The 20553-nt window shown below is 33.9% G+C and overlaps 2 protein-coding genes across 2 annotated transcripts in view; both read right to left on the bottom strand.

Moving 5' to 3' along the window:
- Positions 1 to 9705: 9705 nt before the first annotated feature.
- Positions 9706 to 11711, bottom strand: LOC128558093 (uncharacterized). The gene is made up of 3 exons (XM_053546921.1): positions 11662 to 11711; positions 10846 to 11022; positions 9706 to 10306 (listed from the first exon to the last, which is right to left on the bottom strand). The coding sequence occupies exons 1-3, from the start codon at positions 11709 to 11711 to the stop codon at positions 10186 to 10188; spliced, it is 348 nt and encodes a 115-aa protein (XP_053402896.1). The 3' UTR covers positions 9706 to 10185.
- Positions 11712 to 11726: 15 nt separating this feature from the next.
- Positions 11727 to 20553, bottom strand: part of LOC123548443 (low-density lipoprotein receptor-related protein 4-like) — a 49249-nt gene continuing 40422 nt past the window's right edge. Inside the window, exons 16-22 of the mRNA XM_053546414.1 lie at positions 20311 to 20441; positions 19656 to 19824; positions 18605 to 18726; positions 16967 to 17098; positions 16112 to 16333; positions 12638 to 12805; positions 11727 to 11989 (exon numbers count right to left, since the gene is read on the bottom strand). Coding sequence (XP_053402389.1) covers positions 11742 to 11989; positions 12638 to 12805; positions 16112 to 16333; positions 16967 to 17098; positions 18605 to 18726; positions 19656 to 19824; positions 20311 to 20441 — 1192 coding nt within the window. The 3' untranslated portion in view covers positions 11727 to 11741. The remainder of the gene's footprint in view (positions 11990 to 12637; positions 12806 to 16111; positions 16334 to 16966; positions 17099 to 18604; positions 18727 to 19655; positions 19825 to 20310; positions 20442 to 20553) is intronic.

Raw genomic sequence — 20553 nt, 5'->3', positions numbered from 1 at the left:
TCGAGCCATCTCGAAAATCGTACTTCAAATTTTGAAAAGCTGAATTTCAGTATAATACTGAAACTGCGATCTGCTCAAGATTCAAAGATTAAAAATCGTGCAATATCGGATATATCGAAATTCAAGATTTTATGCCCCCGGCATCTACTGATGCGGGAGGCATATAGTGATTGTCCTGTCCGTCCGTTAGTTCGTCCGTCCGTCCGTCCGTCCATCCGTACGAGGTTAACCAAATGGGACCGTTTCGTCTAGCATCAATACCCATTACTAGAATGACTTGATACTAATGCAGATGTAACCTGTGACCATTCCTCATTTTCAGACATCACCTGACCTCAGTTTGACCTTGACCTTGAACTTGACCTCGTTTTGGACTTAGGTTGCTTTGTATCGACAAGGATGCCACCGGGGGCATCAAGTGTTTATTGAACACAGCTCCTTGTTAAAAATCTAAATAGATTATTCTCGGTATTATATTTCAAGCATGCTCGAATTTTTAAAGCAATCGAATTTAAAACTGGTATTGAATGTGAAACTATCTTTTAAACAGCCAGCTTCCGGGAAAACCCAGTACTGGTGTCATATGAGAAGTCATGGTCGTGACCCCTTTCACGGATGCTCGAACCCACGACCCCTAGGTTGAGCGGCCGACACATTATTCACTGGACGACCGCTCCCCTCAAAATATTTGAATTTCGGTCATCCTGCTGGATCTAATTTCAATTCTGCCTCGAAATTCGACGAATTATTTTTATTTTAATTTCGATTTCCTAGTCTGTGCGAAATTCAATGTAAGCGAAATTCAACATCATCCTTTCAAAATTTGAATTTTGATTCTCTACTTGTAACTTGCCCAAAAATGCCGCCTAAAATTTCAACGTTTCTTTTTTAAATTTTGAACTTCGATCCTCAAGCTGTTTAAAATTGACTATTGGCTGTAAACAAATCATATTATGGAGTGTCCACTTTATAAATCCGTACATGTGTGCTGTTTAGCGGGTGAGAAGATATCAGTCTTTACCGTTAAGGAGCTTAAATTCCGTAAGAATTGACGGAAACATACGAGAATGTTCGAGTCTTTCCGATAAGGAAATAAAACCTATACTCATCTGCAAAATGCTTAAAAAAGACCATTTTCTTCTTCACCTAGAAAACTGAAATTAGTATGAAACAATAGCTAAATGAATATAGATTACTAAGTCGTTTGCAAAGGTCTTTAAGCACACATAAGACTCTATTTATTCTTTGTTAAACAGAAGAAATTTCAGCAAATTATCCATATTTTACTATATTTCTAATTGTAGATAGACAGACATAAAGTATACGCAGAAAAGACCATTTTCTTTTAAATTCATTCTTAAAATAAAATATTCATAAGAAAGACAATGCATTGAATATTATCACATCGTTTGCAAAGCTAAGATACCTATAATACTTTTTCCATGAATTTAAATAAAGTAAAGGGCTCCTTCTTTGCGCTATATAAAATATTTTCACTCGTGTGAAAAATCGATGGGTCTAATTTTCCCATATGGTTATCCATTGAATCGTTTTAGTGTGTTGTAAACAAAAAAACTCAAATTAAATCCAGATTTCAAGACGCATATTCAAACTCTGTACATAGAGAGCCTACTTCACCCGATTTACATTCGGAACATTTTCACGCGTTTCGGGCTTTTTCGTATGTTTAACTTGGGACTGTTGAACCGTCCAAATACAGAAAATACATGATTTTTTGTACGCGCATACGTCCAAATACAGAAAATACAGGATTTTTGTACGCGCGTGCATCCAAATACCGTAATATATTGTACGGTCACGTGTTGCAAATGAACGTTCGCGATTGGATAGATAAAATAGGTATAGAATAATAGATCGTATAATATGGAAAGTAACACACCCCTGTAATTAATTAGTGGTAGATATAAGTCGACAAAAACAATATGCCTGTCGTGAGCATTGTTGCCAGTCGAAAAGGGCAAGGTCGTGGCTGGCTACTAAACTTAGTCCATATTCTTTATACACTAATTATGAACAGTTGTCCCTATTCAACGTTACTCTTTCTAATGCATGGTAAGACTACTAAAGTTGGTCCATATTCCTTTATTCAATATTGTGGTAATGGTAACAGTTATTTCTTCATAGCTCATTCTCATGTATGGTAGAACATCCAAATATGTTGCCACAAACAACAAGACAATATTTCAATGCGTGTATGTTCAAAACCAAAAGGTAAAAATAAAGTTTGTGCTTACAGATTAAAGATGTTTTCATTTCTGAGCATGCATGAAAGTATATAGATACCAGTATTGAACATTTTTACCACATCGAGACGACGTTGTGCATAATGATTAGAACCTTAAAAACGTGCATAATAATAACAAGGTATTACACGAAAGACATGAGAGCTGAAAACTTAGAGGTCGGATACTTTCTAATAACTTTTTCTAATTCGCTCTATAATTTTTTTTACACATAACCGTTTGCTCAAATGATATAAAAACATGTGCTGTGCAAAACTTAACAGGTAGTGAAAAACAAGGAAAGGGACATGATTACGTTTGAATAAAACAAACCTTTTAAATTTGGAAGTAACATGTGATCTCAAAGATACAGATACATTCACATTATATGAATCTTGTTCTGACATGGAAATTGACGATGACAACTGCAACTCGTTATTATGCAATCAAACCGAGTCTGCTTATTCTTTTTGGTTGTATTCCTTGCATTCAAAGGATCTTTTTACAGATTTTATTATGATTATTATGACTTATTTTCTGGTCCTTGGGGTTTATGGAGTCCATTCAATTTAACCATTCAAGCATTCCGCTAGGCCGGTGCTAGGGGACGTAAGGGTTGGCGTACATATCAATGCTTATCATATTAAAAGACTCAAACCGAGTCTGCTATTATTTTGCTTGGTTTTGTTTTATGATTTCAAAGGATCATCATTGAGATGTCAACTCTCAAAACAACTTGACATAAGGAAGCTGAAGAAAGTCTCCCTGTACTCGGACTTGTTTATATATGTTGGTCGCTAGGGATTATAGGGTACATTCGATTTTACAGTTATAGAATTCCGTTTAAGCCTTGGCGAAGGGCATGAAGAGTGTTGTAAAGACTCAGTCAAATCAAGTATTATGTGCTTAGTTGCATCCTATCTTTCAAAATTATTTTCGTGTAGACTTCATTAGCTATCAAAAAATCAGTCTTAGATAGCATCCTCGTACCTCGACTGAGTGCGGACTATCATCATTATACAATTCCGTTTAAGCCGGTTCTAGGGGACATGAGTGGTGTCGCGCATTTCATTACCTCTCATGAAGAGACTCAATCAATACGAGTCTGCTTGTATAAGGGTGACCCAAGGCACATTTGCACGATAATATTTCAAAATCGGAGAATCAATTCCGGACGATAATATTTTTGATTCACTTCAACATTATGTGATTTTACCCTTAGTGCCCATGTATTTGACAAATCTGTATAAGAAGTACTACCTTTGTAGCGGGTTACCCATGAAAAAATTGAAACAAATCGGAGCAGTGATTTAGAAAGAGATGTCGTTTAGATATGATTTCATTGACAGTTCTGTAAGCCCTATGTATTAACGAGTAAATCTGTGTTGAAAATGTCATCATCTTCCATCTTATGGGTACAGAGGAGATGTCAATAAAAGAAACGTTTAGATGATGGCCGGATAAACCCTTTGCGATGTGTAGTCACAAAAGCTCATCCGGAGGTTAGGTGAGATAACCTAGGAATATTTGAAAATGTCAATTCATTAAAAGTCCTAATATTACATTGCACCCAATTATCATGCCTTTGAAAAGTAACCTGAAAACTACCGAGACCGTCGAATAATCTGAATCTGATAAATTAACTTCGTCTGCTTAATGTATCATTTTACAGTCGATACAGTATATACTTTATTACCTTGTCACTATACGTAATATGTTTTAAATTATTAACGTTTCACCAATGTATTGGATGACATACAACACTTCTTTTCAACAACAGTGATCTAAATTATCATAAAGAAAATTAAACCCAGGTACCATACATAATGCACGAGCTGACATCGCACTAACAAAATACTAAGATTTATATGTTATTATTTTGAAACCATTAGTTTTACCGATATGACGATGCTCCACTGCTAAATATATGAAAACATTTCTATGTATTGCAACATTCTATTATTTATATCTTAAACTGTAAAAGAATACGCTAGCTTTTTCTTAGACTTTACTCACTTCGAAAGCTCTTGATATATTTACTTTAAATGTTATAGTTAGTTAAGTCCCCTGGTTGAATTGCACTTCGAATGTTAAATCGGAAATGAAACAAGTGATTGTTTTCATCCATGGTTGGTCTGATTTATATAATTTAATACTTACAGAAAAGTGTTATTTTACCAAACTTTCATACAACAAATCTATATAAGATGTAAAATATATTTTTCTCGTATTACTGATACATATTTCCATATTGTTGCTCCAGTATTTATTCAGTTTGTATCCAAAAATTATTCAGTTTGTATCCTAAACATATATTAGCCGCGCCATGAGAAAACCAACATAGTGCATTTGCGACCAGCATGGATCCAGACCAGACTGCGCATCAGGATCCATACGGTTCGCTTTCAAACCCTATTGCAATTAGTGAAACCATTAGCGAACAGTATGGATCCTGACCAGACTGCGCGGATGCGCAGGCTCGTCTGGATCCATGCTGGTCGGAAATGCACTCTGTTGGTTTTCTTATGGCGCGGCTCATATATGAACTTAAAACTCTCAATTTCATGCACTTTAATAGTAAAATATGGTGACAGTGTTGTCATTAAAGTTATTTTTAATTTGAAACATAACTGGAAAATAAAATCAAAATGTATTAATATAAATAATAAAAATTCTGTAACAGTAAGATATAAGCCAAGAAAAAATCTAGTTAAAATTTTATCCATTACAAAAGAGTTTCACTATTTTTATTAACACACGTCATATTAAACCTAGACTTGGATCAGTGGACTTATAGAAATAGTAAATTTGCTGGATTCAGCATATAAATTTTCTTACGATCTTTCAAATGCGAATTTAATTAAAGATCCTGTCTAATGCTTTATGTCCTACATGTTAAAGAACGGGCAACGAGCAGAAACATCAGGGAATGAAATTAAGCATTATCAGTATTTTGCATAATTCTCTTATAAATTCTTCTGGTAGTGTTGCCGCCCAAACAGGCGACCGGTGGGGACTATAAATAAATTTTGACATTTTCACTTTATTTTATAACGTGTTATAACCAAGTTGTTTAGACTTGTTATGCGTATGGCAACATGGAATCTTGTCTGAATTTTCAACACAAGACCATTTGCAAAAGTAACACTACCATGAATAGCGTTATTAGGAATTCGCTTTTCGTAGTAAATTTTACTAGATTTTTTTTTTATAATCCACGAAAACAAACCCTTGCCAATATAACCCAGTCTACATTATTCAGTACATTACATTAATCTCACCTTCTAGCAAAGTGTCGGTTGAATTCGAATCCTGACACAAACATCCTGTGTACAATCCTAACCATATTAAGAAAGTTATAATGTTTGCCATCGCTTAAAACGTGAAAAATGCAGAATACTACTTAATATTACCCAAGTACGTTTGGTAAATCTTACAGAAATGTTAAACGCTCTATCTATTTCATAAATTATTTTTATGCGATACAAAAGGACTATTTATAGTTGAACCTACTGTCGCAAACTAGGGATTTTTTTCTGACGATATATTATATTTTGGCGTATTTATCTAGACCGCGTATTACATGACATAGTGACCTTAATATAAAATCTATTCAAAAGAAATACGATATGAAAAAAATCTGTATATTTTTAAACGAATTGATTATAAACAGATTGTATAATAGGAGAGATCGCCCTGACGTCACGCATCAACACCTGTTTATCTGGTGGTGGGTAAAACAAAACACTTTTATACGGAATTCCGTTAGGACCATCGCCTTTGTATGTGTTGATCTGACACGCGATTACATCGTTTGTGTATGGGATCGGAATTTTCAAATTTTAATAACTTTTTCATTCATTTATGGATTTTAAAAATTCAAAAAGTTTCGAAATGCTTACGATTTTCATATTTTCTTATTCAAGTACCTTGTGAAAATGAATAACCGTTTTAAATGACGTATTATTTTAATATAGGCGTAGCGATGCTCCAAACTTGTAGAAAAAGCACTGTAAGTTAAGCTTACATAATTAATCCATTTTATTTCAAAATAATAATTAAAAGTTATCAATAAATTGCTTGTTTTATATCCTATCCATTGATCAACCCCGGGCTAGAGGGCGTGGACGGTAGCATCCATTTTAACTACCGTCCATGAACAGGCTCAATCAAACCGAGCCTGCAACATTTTCGTTTTTGTTGTGTTGAGCGACCTGTGGAGTTTCCACTTTTTCTATTATGATATCACTTGTGTTTTAAGAATGTTTAAGCCGTTAGAAAAACATCACTGTTAACTAAAAACATGGACGCTCGGCGCTGAATGTAAAATGTAGCAAACATTTATCGCTCCTGTCATTAGTGACTGGCGGATATAGTGTTACTTGGTCAATGCGAGCGCAAAAAGTAGAACTTAGAAATAACTCTGCAAAATGATCACCATAACAATACGCTTGTCGCGTGGTAGACTGGCATCAGTCGTTAGAGTCATAAATGCAAAGCACTTGGCCATACAATTAATCCTCTTAGATAGCACTTTCTGAAAAAATTTACAATATATCTAACCGAGATGAGCCTAGAGAGAAAATGTTTTTTTTAAGAAAATATCAGTGTCAGTTATATAAAGAAAGAATAAACTTTATTACAGATAACTTGATCTCAACAGACTTTGTAAGTCTAGTCGCGTGGATGAATATTGCCGAAAGCTCAGTGATTTACTTGTGACTTCCTATATAGTAATACTGAAAGAAAACTAGAAAGACGAAAAAAAATATAATAATTTATTTTCAACATTTAATATCTTATATTTTTACAAACAGAACAAGACATAATGATATACAATCATGAGCGTGAATTTCTACAAAGTCATGCAATCAATCAATCATTCATTCATTCAGTCAGTCAGTCAGACGAAAGATACACATCAGCTACTGATCAATATAGATCTGCTTTGGTCATTTGAGTATTTTATACACTTGTATCAGTACTGACATGCTCATATCTTAAAGAGGGTTCATACAGGTACTACATGAAACAGAAACTGGTATATACGAGGGTTGATCCAAAAGTAATGCCACTATAGCTGTAAAATCGTGTATAATGAAAGGAAATAAACAAAAATGCATACCAAAGTACCTTTATCTATTTGCAATATTGTCTAAAATATCGATAAGATATGTTGCATAGTTTTAACGATATCGACATATACGGAAGGCATACTTGCAGCGATCGCCGCACGTCACTGACGTCATTGACGTCCGAGACGACGTTTCTTACTGACTGCTATCAATATTCATTCATTTTCAAAGTATCGTCCTTGATTTTCTATACAGCGCTCATGTCTGTTCACCTATTTACGGAAAGCAGCAACATATCAGTCCTTTGAAAGAGATCAAAATACATTTTTACAAAAATCTTCAAATGATCAAGGTCCTGGAAATGGACCCCTCGGCGTTTATCTTTCAGATGAGGAAAAAGCGCAAAATCAAACGGCGCAAAAATCCGGGTCTTCCAGTTCTCTGGCGATCCTCTAGTGACTCACCGCCGTCCCAGAAACGCTCAAACCACCTGTATACTAGTCTTCTATTCACTGTGTTTGGCCCATATTTGTTATTTATCGTATGCATGGCCTCTAACGGTGATTTTCCTAATTTAAAACAAAACACAGTACAGCGCGCTGTGGTGTTTTGTCAGAAATCGACATATTAGCTCTCAGCATAAACAAGCGTTAACACTGCATAGATATTTTCAACGAGTGATGACGTCAATAAAATTTCAACAGCAAACGGCGGAGATACGTGATGTCACGTTGTAAAAATTTCATATGATTCAGCGCGTTATTTTGATAAAGATCAGTGGCTGCATTTGACAGTTTTATTAATGAACCAATAATATTTTAGCGTGCGGCGACATAGCGTCAGTGGTATTTTTTTAATTCATGTGCATTTTAAACGAAAAAACGCCGGAAATAAGTATTTTGCCATATTATCAGAACTGAACTTTTGTACATTTTGATATATTTTTATTATTATACTCAGATGAATAAGCGCATCATGGACACAGTGACATTACTTTTGGATCAACCCTCGTACATTGCAAAATAAGTGTTGTAAAAGAAATGAAAACTTCCACAGAATTAAGATGAATCACTTATTTAATCGCAGCGCTTTGTTATCAAAATATTTTTCACACCTTTCAAATCAAACTAACTGATAAACAAAAGATTTACTAAAAATTTGTATCAACAGAATGATTTTGAAAATAATTATCGAAAGCTAGCTCTAAAAGGCTATTTTTGATTCAAAGAATTCCTGCGATGTTTGAATGTTTTTTGCGTTGTTTTATGTTCTGGTTATTTGGAATCATGTAGTTAATTCAATTTATTTGTAAAATAGAATTCCGCCCAAGTTGGTTCAGGGAGTGAGGGGTGATGCTCATATTTTCTCATAGACTCAGTCAAACCCCTACGCTACTATTTTATTTGGCCGCATTCTCCTCTGACTTGCAAACATTTAACCTAAAACGTCTAAGTTAAAAAAAGGCCTACTTATGTCAGATAAGAGTAAAAGTTCTGAAATATTTGTCTGACGATGTAGCTCGTGTAATGTGTGTAAGTTTGGTAAAAAACCAGCTAATGATAATTAGAAAAATCAGTCAAAAAGTTAAAAAGGAGCATTATCTGATGTAAAAAAGTACACGAAAATCGGAATTCAATTTGCTATGTGAAATTCCTTAATGAAAGCAAAATCCTGTGTGAAATATTCAAGCATTTAGTCAAGTAGCTACTTAGGATCTTGCTTACTTGCAAAACTATCACTGAAATTTATGAGGTGAAATGGTGCATTATTTAATGGAGAGTCAGCTATTCCTGGTGTGTCTGGTCTGTCAACTCATTTCATGATTAGCGTAAGGTATAATGTTGTTGAAGAACCAGGTAACATGTTTTTTCACAAAATGTCTAAAAGGTAGAGGACAACGAGACATAATTTTCATAAGAAGAGTGGAAGTTATTGGTCCATTGGTCCTATAAAACCTGCTTACGTGCATTTTGTTTAAATCGTATGTCTGAATTATAAGAAAAAACATCATTCACAGGGGCAAAGATTGTTGCCCTTAAAGCACATATTTGTCAATACATACCCATTACAATAAAACTTGAAATAAATTAAAAGATTTAAGTAACAATGGCACTCGGCCAGCAAAGTGCTCGTTTCGTTGGACAAAAAACAAAAACAAAAACAGTTATAGCAACAAAATGCAGCGTACTCAAATAAATAACAAAATGAAACAAAACAAAACTCGTTCATTCTATTCAAGCAAAGTACAACAATGCAGATATACCTTTGAAAATTGAAATGAACCTTTATGCATAGTGTGTCAAAGCGAAAATAAGCAGTGTATACATTAAACGAATTTAGGTAGCGGACCCGCCATAACAACTGGAATTTTCGCAGTCCCCGTACTTTTACACAAAGCTATGTGTGCGTTGAGCTACATTTACGATCGATGAATGCCAAGATGTTAATAACGCGAATGCGTTATCGTACAAGAATTGCCGAGTGTCATAACTGATCCACTACCTTGAATTAAAAGAAAAATATAATTAAAAAGAAAGAAAAGCAACGGTGTTGTACGCATATGAAGCTTATACTTGTGTATTCATAAGCTTTCAGAATGATCCGATTAAATAGATATAAAGAATAATTAAAACTGCACATCGACATGAAATCTGTTTAGATTTATCCAGTAAAAAGTTTAGATAACGTGCAGTAGACTTCAATGAGATTTAACTATCGTCCACGCTTTGATATAGCAGATAGTAAACATTTATGAACACATAATAAATAATTATATATATCTGGATACTTGTGAATCTTGAGCGTTTATCTGTTTTTATAAAGTCATAACACTGATAGAACAGAGTTGGAGCCGCAAAAAAATAATCTCAATTTATATCTGATCCCGCCTTCTGCATATCTTTCATCCAGGAGTCAAACGTAAGGACTGCGGTATCGCGAGTCACCTCTATCTGAGCCACTTCTGGCAGTGTTTCATCTCCTCCGTTTCTGTAAATTAAAGCAACACCATTTATTTCACTATTAAATTAAACAGACAAACATTATTGGAAAATAAACCATGCAATGTTATTCGATTACTTTGGCTAAATAGCATTTTTTGGGCAAAATATTATAGAATCCTGTAGAATCAAATTAAAAAGGAGATACTTTGGAAATAATAAGCAATATTTACAATACCAGTGGATGAACTCTATGAACTAAAAGGTACAGCAATAGTTACAACACAGACTTGGGTTTAAGAAAAAGAGATTAAACGCTGCCAGTAAAAAAATACTTAATGTTGAAGAGAGACCCTATTTACTTTATTATTTATATCTATATTATGTATTGTACCTTGAAAAAGCACGTCTGTTAATTTTTTTGCAATGTACAAGTAATCTGATAAACTTATATAAATAAACTCAATAACAGCACACGTCAATTGTTCAGTTGTATGTACCATATCTTACTGTCTGAATGAAGTCTGCTTTCAAACAATCCTAACAGTCCCTTAATTACAACTTCCGTATTAGATCAGAAATACTAACACAGGTTGAACGTGTCTGGGATCTACACTAGAATATGGATGTTCATCTATGTTGTCCGTTGTAGATGAGCTACTCGGAACATATCCTGGGTTCTCAATGGCAATGCTTCCGTCTTGACCTTTGTGGAACTCTGCATTTGCGTAATTTGCCGAGGTCGATTGTCGATTAGTTCTTCTTCTTTACATTCAAATAAAGAAACTACTAATTAATTAATGAACAGATTCTATGATCACAAAAGTACCAGAAAGTATAATATCACTGAGTCAAAGTACAAGGAAACATTTTAAGGCCTCCATACAGCACTTAAACGCTTGTTGTGAAAAGTTAATGAATTGTTTTAAGGTATCCGATCCACAAATAAGCAAGTTCTTTATAACAGTGCTATCATAATGCATGTGTATTGCTTACTGAAAAAGAAAATATAACTTACATGACAAAAAATGTTATAGAGTTTTTATTACAGTGTAAGATTTATCATTTCGCAGTCAAAGAATGACTGTAATGATTCTTGCATATTATTTATGGTCATCTTATTTACTAATTCTTGTTCAGCAGACACAACTCTTTCAAATTATACCACCCCCCCCCAAAAAAAAAACACAAAAAAACATGGGGTCTCCAGGCATCGAATATTACTTATTTGTGGATCAGATACCTTAAGTTGATTCATTGGAAGCACAGAAAGTAACCTAAAATTATAATACTAGACTCGGTCTGCTATTGCTAAATCAAGCAGAATGAATACTTGTTTTCATTCTTTATTTCGGAAACTATGATGGTTTAAGTAAATTAGACTTATTATATAAAAATACTTACTCGCATTTATAGGGGTTAGGGAATTTATTATTCCTACATCCGGCATGCATTTTGTTGAACTTACAGGTGGAAGTAAAAACTCAGGTCCAGTTAGAAATACACAGTCGATTTAGAAATACACACCGTGATGAGAATGGATTAAAAAGAAAATGAAGTTTTTTCAAAGTTGTCATCCCCAGTAAAGAAATCAAAGAAACTACATACCTGCGAAGTAGGAACACGATGACAACAACAAGGGCGACAATTACAAGGATGAGTAGAACTATGCCGACAGCAACTCCAGCCACTGGCAAACCGGATGTCTGTGCTTGAGACACAGAAATTGTTGCTAAAATTCAAAATACTTTAATTAGTGACTGTAGTCAGGAAAAACAATTAAAGACAAGATGCGTTTCTGAAATAACAAGAAGTAAGCCAATGTGACTGTTACAACTGGGGCAAATATGTAAATTGACTGGGGAATCATATTTGACTTAACCGTACCAAAACATCAACATTTAGAAACAAGCCAATATATATTTGGAAAAAAAGAATGAGGTCATTATGGGAATTTATCTGCTTTTGTTTTATTAACCTATTGAATCTGCTCGCGATGGGTTTTGTATTAACCCTATTGGTACAGGCATGATTCAGGAACAAGCCAAAGTATCTTTTACACATGAGCGATGTCAATAATTGAATCCATCTCCTCTTGAATTATGTTTAAGCCTCACTTACCCTACATCTACATACATTATTCACCCAATGTAATTGTTGTAAATAATTAAGATATGTATAAGCTAGCTCGCTTCTGTCAGATACATTTTGTTTTATTTACAGAACCATAATAGATACAATTTAGAAACAAGCCAATGTAATTGACACAATGATGTAGAGCTCATTTTTTTTGTCAGGAAATAATGAATGTTTGAATGTATCATAATAATTCGAAATTCTCTTTGATTGAAATCTAAGTAATTTCTACTGATTGACCTACCAGTGCAATATTCAGTTGGTGTCCAGTTCAGGTTTTCGTTACATAAAACCATGTCTGTTGTATTGGTGTAACCTTGGTTACACTTAAACATACACATACTACCAGGCCTCTGACTACATGATCCAACGAAGATACCATTTAACAATGAACTCTTAGAGCATACTAATTCTAAAATGAAAAAAAAATAAACAAATGGACATGCATTTTAAAAACAATTTTCTAGAAAATTATCTTGCGTTTTTTGCTTTACTGTCAATTAGGTGTTTTTAGTATTCGAATATTTTAGCATCTATTGCAATTCAGCGTTTTGTAAGCTCGTGAAAATATATCATTAGGTAGTAGCCTGGTGGACTATGTGCTAGCAAGTGAAAATATTATGACATTGTGTAACTTTTTTGAAGAATTAGATCCAAATATATTATCTGATCATTGTATAGTTTCATTTAGCTTACAGGCATATACGTCGGATATAAATATTTCGGATGAAAATAACTGTAGCAGAATTGAATATACATATAAATGGAATTCTGATAAAATGAATGATTATACACAGAAATTGACAAATGACATTGTTGTAAAGGTATGTTCACCTCTAGTTTTAATAAAAGGAGGAAAGAGGAATGGTTCGATGACTAATGTTCTTCAAAGTGTGACTTATTCTACAATTGTTAAAATTCTTATAGAGTGATATTAACAGACTAAATATGTGCAGGGCACGTTCTCAGTATAAACATGTACTAAGAAATAACGTTATAAACATAGACAGAAAGAAACTAATAAGCTGATTAAAGCGAGGACAGATAATGCTAAGCAGTATTGGAAAATGTTAAAGGGATTAACTGGCTGTAGTTATCCTAACTGTCTCACAGCGGATAATTTTGCTAGATATTTTAAAGCCATAAACAACCCTGAGGATATGTTTTATCAGGCAGATGATGAAGATGTTTTTTTTCTAACAAAAGGTATTTAAATGGGGAACTTCAAATAATGTTCACCGAATTAGATGAACATATTAGTCACATAGAAATACTGAAAGCAGTTAAGCAGTTGAAAAGTAATACAAGTGGAGGTCCAGATTTATTATTAAATTATTTTTTCAAACATGGAATAGATGTTTTATTACAATACTTGTCTCAGTTATTTAACAAATGTCTAAATATATGTTATTTTCGAGACTCTTGGAGCGACGGTTCTATTGTTCCTATTTTTAAAAGTGGTGATATTAGAGAGCCAAGCAGTTATAGAGGTATCACACTTCTAAGTGTATTAGGCAAATTGTTCACCAGAATCTTAAACAACCGACTTACGGAGTGGGCAGAAAACTATCATGTTTATATTGAAGCGCAAGCTGGCTTTCGTAAGCATATGAGCACAATAAATAACATGTTTGTGTTAAACAGCCTTATTTCTCATATATTTAATAGTAATGTAAAGCTTTTCTGTGCATTTGTTGATTTTCAGAAGGCTTTTACAGAAGTAAGAGGGAAAATTTTAGATGTCATTAAAGGTCCAATACTAAGGAAAGTGAATATTTTAATTTCTTTTAAAAAGCACAGAAACTATTTCATTTTATTGGAAAATGAAAGTTGGTATGTAGAAATTCGAAATAAATCGCAGTATATGTACAATTATTTTTCTATGAAGTATGAAGAAAGTTAAAAAGACCTGGGGGGTCATTCTGTCGATTCATTGAAATTTCAACATAATACACATACATTTCTTTGAGTTCCAAAGACCTTCTGTAAATTTTGACCTGCCAATCTTCATTATTTAGTGTCTTGCAGAAGTCTATGCACTGGCTATGAAAAAAATTGCCAACTCAATTTCCCTTAGTAATGGACCTTTAAGTCTATGTATGATAATGTAAAATCAAAAAGTAAACTTTCTAATAATGTCAGTGATATTTTTGAATGTCATTTAGGGGTCAGACAAGGTGAATGTCTTTCTCCTTTCCTTTTTAGCATGTTTCTAAACGACATAGAAGACACGTTCATAAACAAATGTATAGAAGGTATTGATATTGGTACTATAAAACTCTGTCTTTTATTATATACTGATGATATTATATTATTTTCTCAGTCTGCAAACGGTCTTCAGAACTTTTTAAATGTTTTGTATGATCTCTGAATAGAAGCTCACTGTTAATACGAAGAAAACAAAATATATGATTTTTAGAAAAGGTGGTCGGATGTCATATAGTTTAGTATTTACTTATAACAATGAACATATAGAAACCTTTCAACTTAATAAATATTTGTATAAGTTCACATCTATCTCGCCAAAACACATATTGAATCTTTATGATAATTAGTTACACCGGTAATGAATTATGCCTCAGAGATATGGGGATTTAACAAGGGTGCACATATTGAAAGAACCCATCTTTGTTTCTGTAAAAAGCTGTTAGGGGTTAAAGTGTGTTGTCAAAATGCTTTTGTATATGGTGAAACTGGAAGAGTGAGATATATTACGCACATATATTTACATATTATAAAATACTCAGTGTGAAGAGGTAAAATATGCACGACAGATGTATGTTCTATTAAAAAATGATATTGAATTACACCCTAATCATATAAATTGGGTACATAGTCTTAAAATGTACTGTCAAGGTTAGGTAATTATGAGGTGTGGTTAAACCAAGGAGTTGGGGACAATACTATATTCTTACAAACCTACGACTTTATGATATATTTAAACAAAATTGGAACGACAGCTTACAAAGATCCCGTCGGGCCCTATTTTACAGAACAATAGCTACTTTTACTTTTCAGAAATATTTGAAGGATGTCATAGAATAAGAATGTCTCGGCTAAGAATGTCATCCAATAGGCTAGAAACAGAAAGTGGCAGATGGCAAAAACCTGTAAGCGTCCCTTTAGACCAAAGAAAATGTTTATTTTGTAATGAAGTGTAGGATGAATACCATTTCATTATTGAGTGCTATCTATATACGGATTTAAGGCATCAGTACATAAGAAGATACTATTGGTTTCATCCTAATTATATAAAATTTATGGGACTAATTAAAAATAAAAATCTTACCGATTTAAGAACACTTTCAGCGTATGTTTACAAGGCGTTTGAAAAACGAAACTTTTGCTTTTGAATTCAATGTAGCAGTCATTAATAAATGTTATTAAAAGTCTCTATTATGTTGTAACACTTGGCATTTGTCATAATGTTAAGTAACGTTCTTACAGTCTCTCCCTCTCTCAAAGATGTAACATGCATTTGGTATGAAGTGTTCATCTGTTGATATATTTATTGTCATCTTGCTTACACATCTTGTATATTTGCACTGTTATTTCTTCTGTCATTATGTTATATTGATGCATGTACATGGGTCTAAATTGGCTTAACACATAATAAAGTTATAATATATCTCACGGAAGTATTATTTTTCATAGATTTAAATGATGCATAACAATATGATGTTTGTCTCGTACAATATACCTCTTCATATATGCCTACCTTTACAAAGAGGCTCCCTCTGTCTATCCCATCCAATGTTCGTGCAGGTGAGTTGATTTGATTTGATTTTTAAGTTTTCGTTAGGAGCGAAAAAGTCCGGGCAACGATACTCGCATTTATCGTCCAGCTGACGGATACAATTTCTGTCTATTTCTATGACAATGTCTTCACTTCCTGCTGCAGTTTGGACCCTCTGACGAATAATATCTGCGCATTTGTCACCTGTATGCAAATAAAAGTGAAAAGTACAAAAAGTAATCCCGTACAAGGGCACTTGTGATTGAGACGATGTACTTCCAAAAGTCTACGCGAGCGGCTCTGACCACAAGAAAAACATTCTGTTAATAGTTCATAATCATACCACAAACAAATATAACCATTGTTGCAAAGTTGATACCTCAAAATGAAAAATCAACTTTCGATCTACTTCCTGAGGTTAAACGATAATCCAACCATCACTCCTTAAGCACTTTATTGACTTCTTTTAAGTCTGGAATCATACGGAGTCGCATTGCATCAACAGTTTTGCATGTCTAATTCTTTTGGCGCCGTGGCGCCATTAACTTACTAGTTTCAATGTTATGTAATGTTGATACAACAGCCTATACATGTGAATGGATATATGGATACATAAGCTCTGATAGAAATGTAAGGAAAGGAAACATGTATACAGCATAATAAAAAGTTTACAATTAGTGTTATCTTTCGCGTGGTTGCCTTAGCAACAAACGATGCAGTTAATAGCTATAAATAGCGTGTCTTGATAACGTTATCTTAGGAACACATGTACAGCAGACTAGGAAATTGAAATTCGGATAGTATGACAAAGACGTTGCTCAAACAGAGATATCTTACTAATGGAGCAAGTCCTTCCGTCAGGTTTAAGTGGTATGTCATCTTTACAAGCACATGTCCTCCCAGTTTCCGTTGGAAAACATATCGAACTGCAATTGCCAAGCCCCTCCCGAGCTTGGCAAGCTTTGCTCACTGAAAATATTTAAGAATAGCAATTAAATGCAGAGATGTGTTTAAATAAAATCATCTCCTTTGGAATGAAAGTATCCTCTTTATCATGAAATACAAATCTCCCGGTAACTTCTTGTACCAAACGTTGGACCTTGATGACATAAAACCCAGTAGCTCAGTTGGTAGAAAATCGAAATACTAATCAGAGGACCTAGGTTTGAGTCACGGTCTGATTGCACATTTTCTTTAACCTGTAGCATTCTCATGAGATAAGATATTTGATAATTATGTTTTGTGTGAAGATACTCTGTATAAAACATCTAACTCCAAGGATGTTCTTGATTCTACCATATTCACGTTTTGAATGACGATCAGTTAATCTGTACAAGTTTTTACGTTAGAAAAAATAAAATACAGAAGTTACTTAACTAGTATTCAAGATGTCAAATCAGTCGCTGATACAATGGAGCAGATTTTCCCTATACTGTTATTAACAAGGCAACGCAAATGATGAACAAAAACAAAATTTATAAAGGAAAAGAATTATAAATATACATTTAATGTGTCTGTCTTTTACTTGAGCTTTCTATGTACTAATTGAAATGGCACTCAGATTAAGAGTCACAGACATAATGTTAGGTCATACAGTGACCTTTCTGGCTTTTGAGGGCACATGAAGGTTCTAATTGTCCCTTCCCTTCGTGCATTGTTTCAGGTACCAAAGTTCACTAGGGAAGAGCAGACGACCTAGGAAACGGGATTGCTTTCCCGTTAAATAATTCTTCACACAAAGTGAAGCGGTAAGTGATTCAAAGTCAGTGGCCTTAACCCCTTTGCCAAAGAGCCCCCTATTTTTCCGATAAAATACATTGTAAACTGTAAATAAAAAGCTATTTTCAGCTTATAACAGAGTTTGCACGGACAAATCATTTTATCACCAGTATAGTATTTAAATAGAAAAAGATTGACCAACTGTACGGTCAAAACAAATATATTCAGGTCGTAGTTTACACTCGAAGACATCAGTCCTTAACCTAAATGTACAGTAAAGAGTTTCAGGAAGAAGATTGAAGATATTCATATGGTAATATGTATAACTTTATGTATATTTTGTTATATTTTTCACCTATGCATACTGTGACAAAACAGCCTAACAGATATACAAAATACACATATGAGTCGCGCCATGAGAAAACCAACATAGTGCGTTTGCGACCAGCATGGACCCACAGCAGCCTGCGCATCCGCGCAGTCTGGTCAGGATCCATGCTGTTCGCTTTCAGAACCTATTGCAATTAGAGAAACCGTCAGCGAACAGCATGGACACTGACCAGACTACGCGGATGCACAGGCTGGTCTGGATCCATACTGGTCGCAAACTCACTAAGTTGGTTTTCTCATGGCGCGGCTTATATAATTCAAGTAGCATCATTTTCATCTTCTCGAGATAAACAACAATACGTCAAGCAACTAAACACAACATAATGGGTGACAATTCAGCAAATAGCACAAGAATTTATACAATACCATTTTGTATATTCCTATTTGAACTGATATATAAGGCCATTGTGTCAAGTTTCCCTAAACTAGGGTTCTGACCAACTATTGTGGTGTTGTAGGGTTCCATCAAATCAACTCGTACAACATGGCTGTAGACGAAAAGAAAATAGGAAAGCGTTGACTTCTTTAACGATAAAACTTAAAAAGAATTATAAGTATATCAGTTAAGAAATTATGTACTTAAGGTGTAATATCGTCGTTATCTCCCCTGTACCTATTATGTAATGACCCGTGAACTGTACAGTTTTCTACTAAATAAGATAAGAACACTTAGAACAAAAAGTATGTAACAGATTAACCGATGAAAGTTTGCAATTCTCATTCGTAGACCCCTACCAGCATCTCTTACAGATTTCCATCAAATGACCACTTTTGTAAAAAGTCAGCATTTTTTCCTTTAAAAAGATATTGAAATATTATTTCACAGAATTATTTTCACTAGTTTGATTTTATCAAACAATTCAGGCTAACACATTTTCACTAGTCAGATTTTGTCCAATTGACTCTTACGGGTTCTACACGTTTTTTCAGCCAATTCAAATGTTTTGAGTTATTAGTATCACCTAACCAAACTGATCATTGCATGTTTCTGCTACGATACGAAGATACTGCTTACAGTTACAAATCCGGTAATGCTGCCAGTTCTGTTGTACCTAACGTTTCCATGCATTAAGAAGAGATTAAAATACATGTACGCGAACATTTTATGAGTTAAACGTTGCCAATATATACAAAATGACACGGATCAGTCACAATATATAAATAAACAAGACTTTTAATTCTTCAATAAGATAGAAAAAGTGGAAACTACACATGTCGCTCAACACGACAAGCTCGGTTTGACTGAGCCTGTTCATGGAAGTTGTTACATGTCATCTTAACATCAGCATGCATATAATAGATACTGCAATATACAGAAAAAATTCCGATCAATTTTGAATTATTAGATTACTATTTTTATTTTTTACTGAGGTATAGTGTTATATAGAATATGACATAATAGAAAGGCATCACGTACTCTTTTATGTAGGCGGAGTAATACAGATATTTTCCGTCTGTAACCAAGTCTCTGATTTCCTCAGGTTGAAAAGTGCCTGTTTTGTTTACTATGGTAACGCATGAGTTGCCATCAAAATTACAACGTTGTATCGTATCATTATGGGCATCTGACCAGTAGAGATGGTCACCTAAAATAATGTTATATGTTTTATCTACCCACTGGTAGTTAAAGATATTCATATAAATGAAATTAAAAAATTTTAACTGACAAATATGAGAGTTTCATTTTGAATGATTGCCATTTCCTGTTGGGCGAAAACGATAACATAACATGGATTCCGACGACAATATAACTGTAATATACTGCAAGTTTATACGCTCTGAGTCTGAAGAAAGCTACAGGCAAAAAAATTAAAGGTTTCGTTCAAATCCTCATTTGAATTAATACTAATTGTTTAGTTATTAACATACTTCGATTCAGTGTCAAGTGTGTGGATGTTCTGTAAGTGACACAATAAAAGAACATGGAAGATATCCTTATAAACCCATATTGACTCATATTCTCCTGGATTCATCACAAGATGTTACATAGCATATTATGTTTCAACAAATACATAAGCAGTGCTGGTAAGTGTGTAGAAAGACGTTAAAGGTACAATTTTGACAATACTCACGAGTGAAGTCTATGGCTAAACCATCTGGGACAGAAACATGGTCTCCTAAAATTATTCTTACTTCATTTGTACCGTCCATATTTGCACGAGCTACGTAGGATATGGAGTGAATGACTGTGTAAAACATCCAACTGTAAAAATGTCAATGCCATAAATTAAGAATCGTGTACCTGTAGCACATCTTTTGACGCAAAAGGTAATTTTATGCTGGTATCTTTTTACTGATTTTTACACAAAATGACA

This window comes from Mercenaria mercenaria, chromosome 6 (genome assembly GCF_021730395.1).
Source record: "Mercenaria mercenaria strain notata chromosome 6, MADL_Memer_1, whole genome shotgun sequence".
Lineage (NCBI taxonomy): Eukaryota > Metazoa > Mollusca > Bivalvia > Venerida > Veneridae > Mercenaria > Mercenaria mercenaria.
This window is presented reverse-complemented; position numbering and strand designations above follow the sequence as displayed.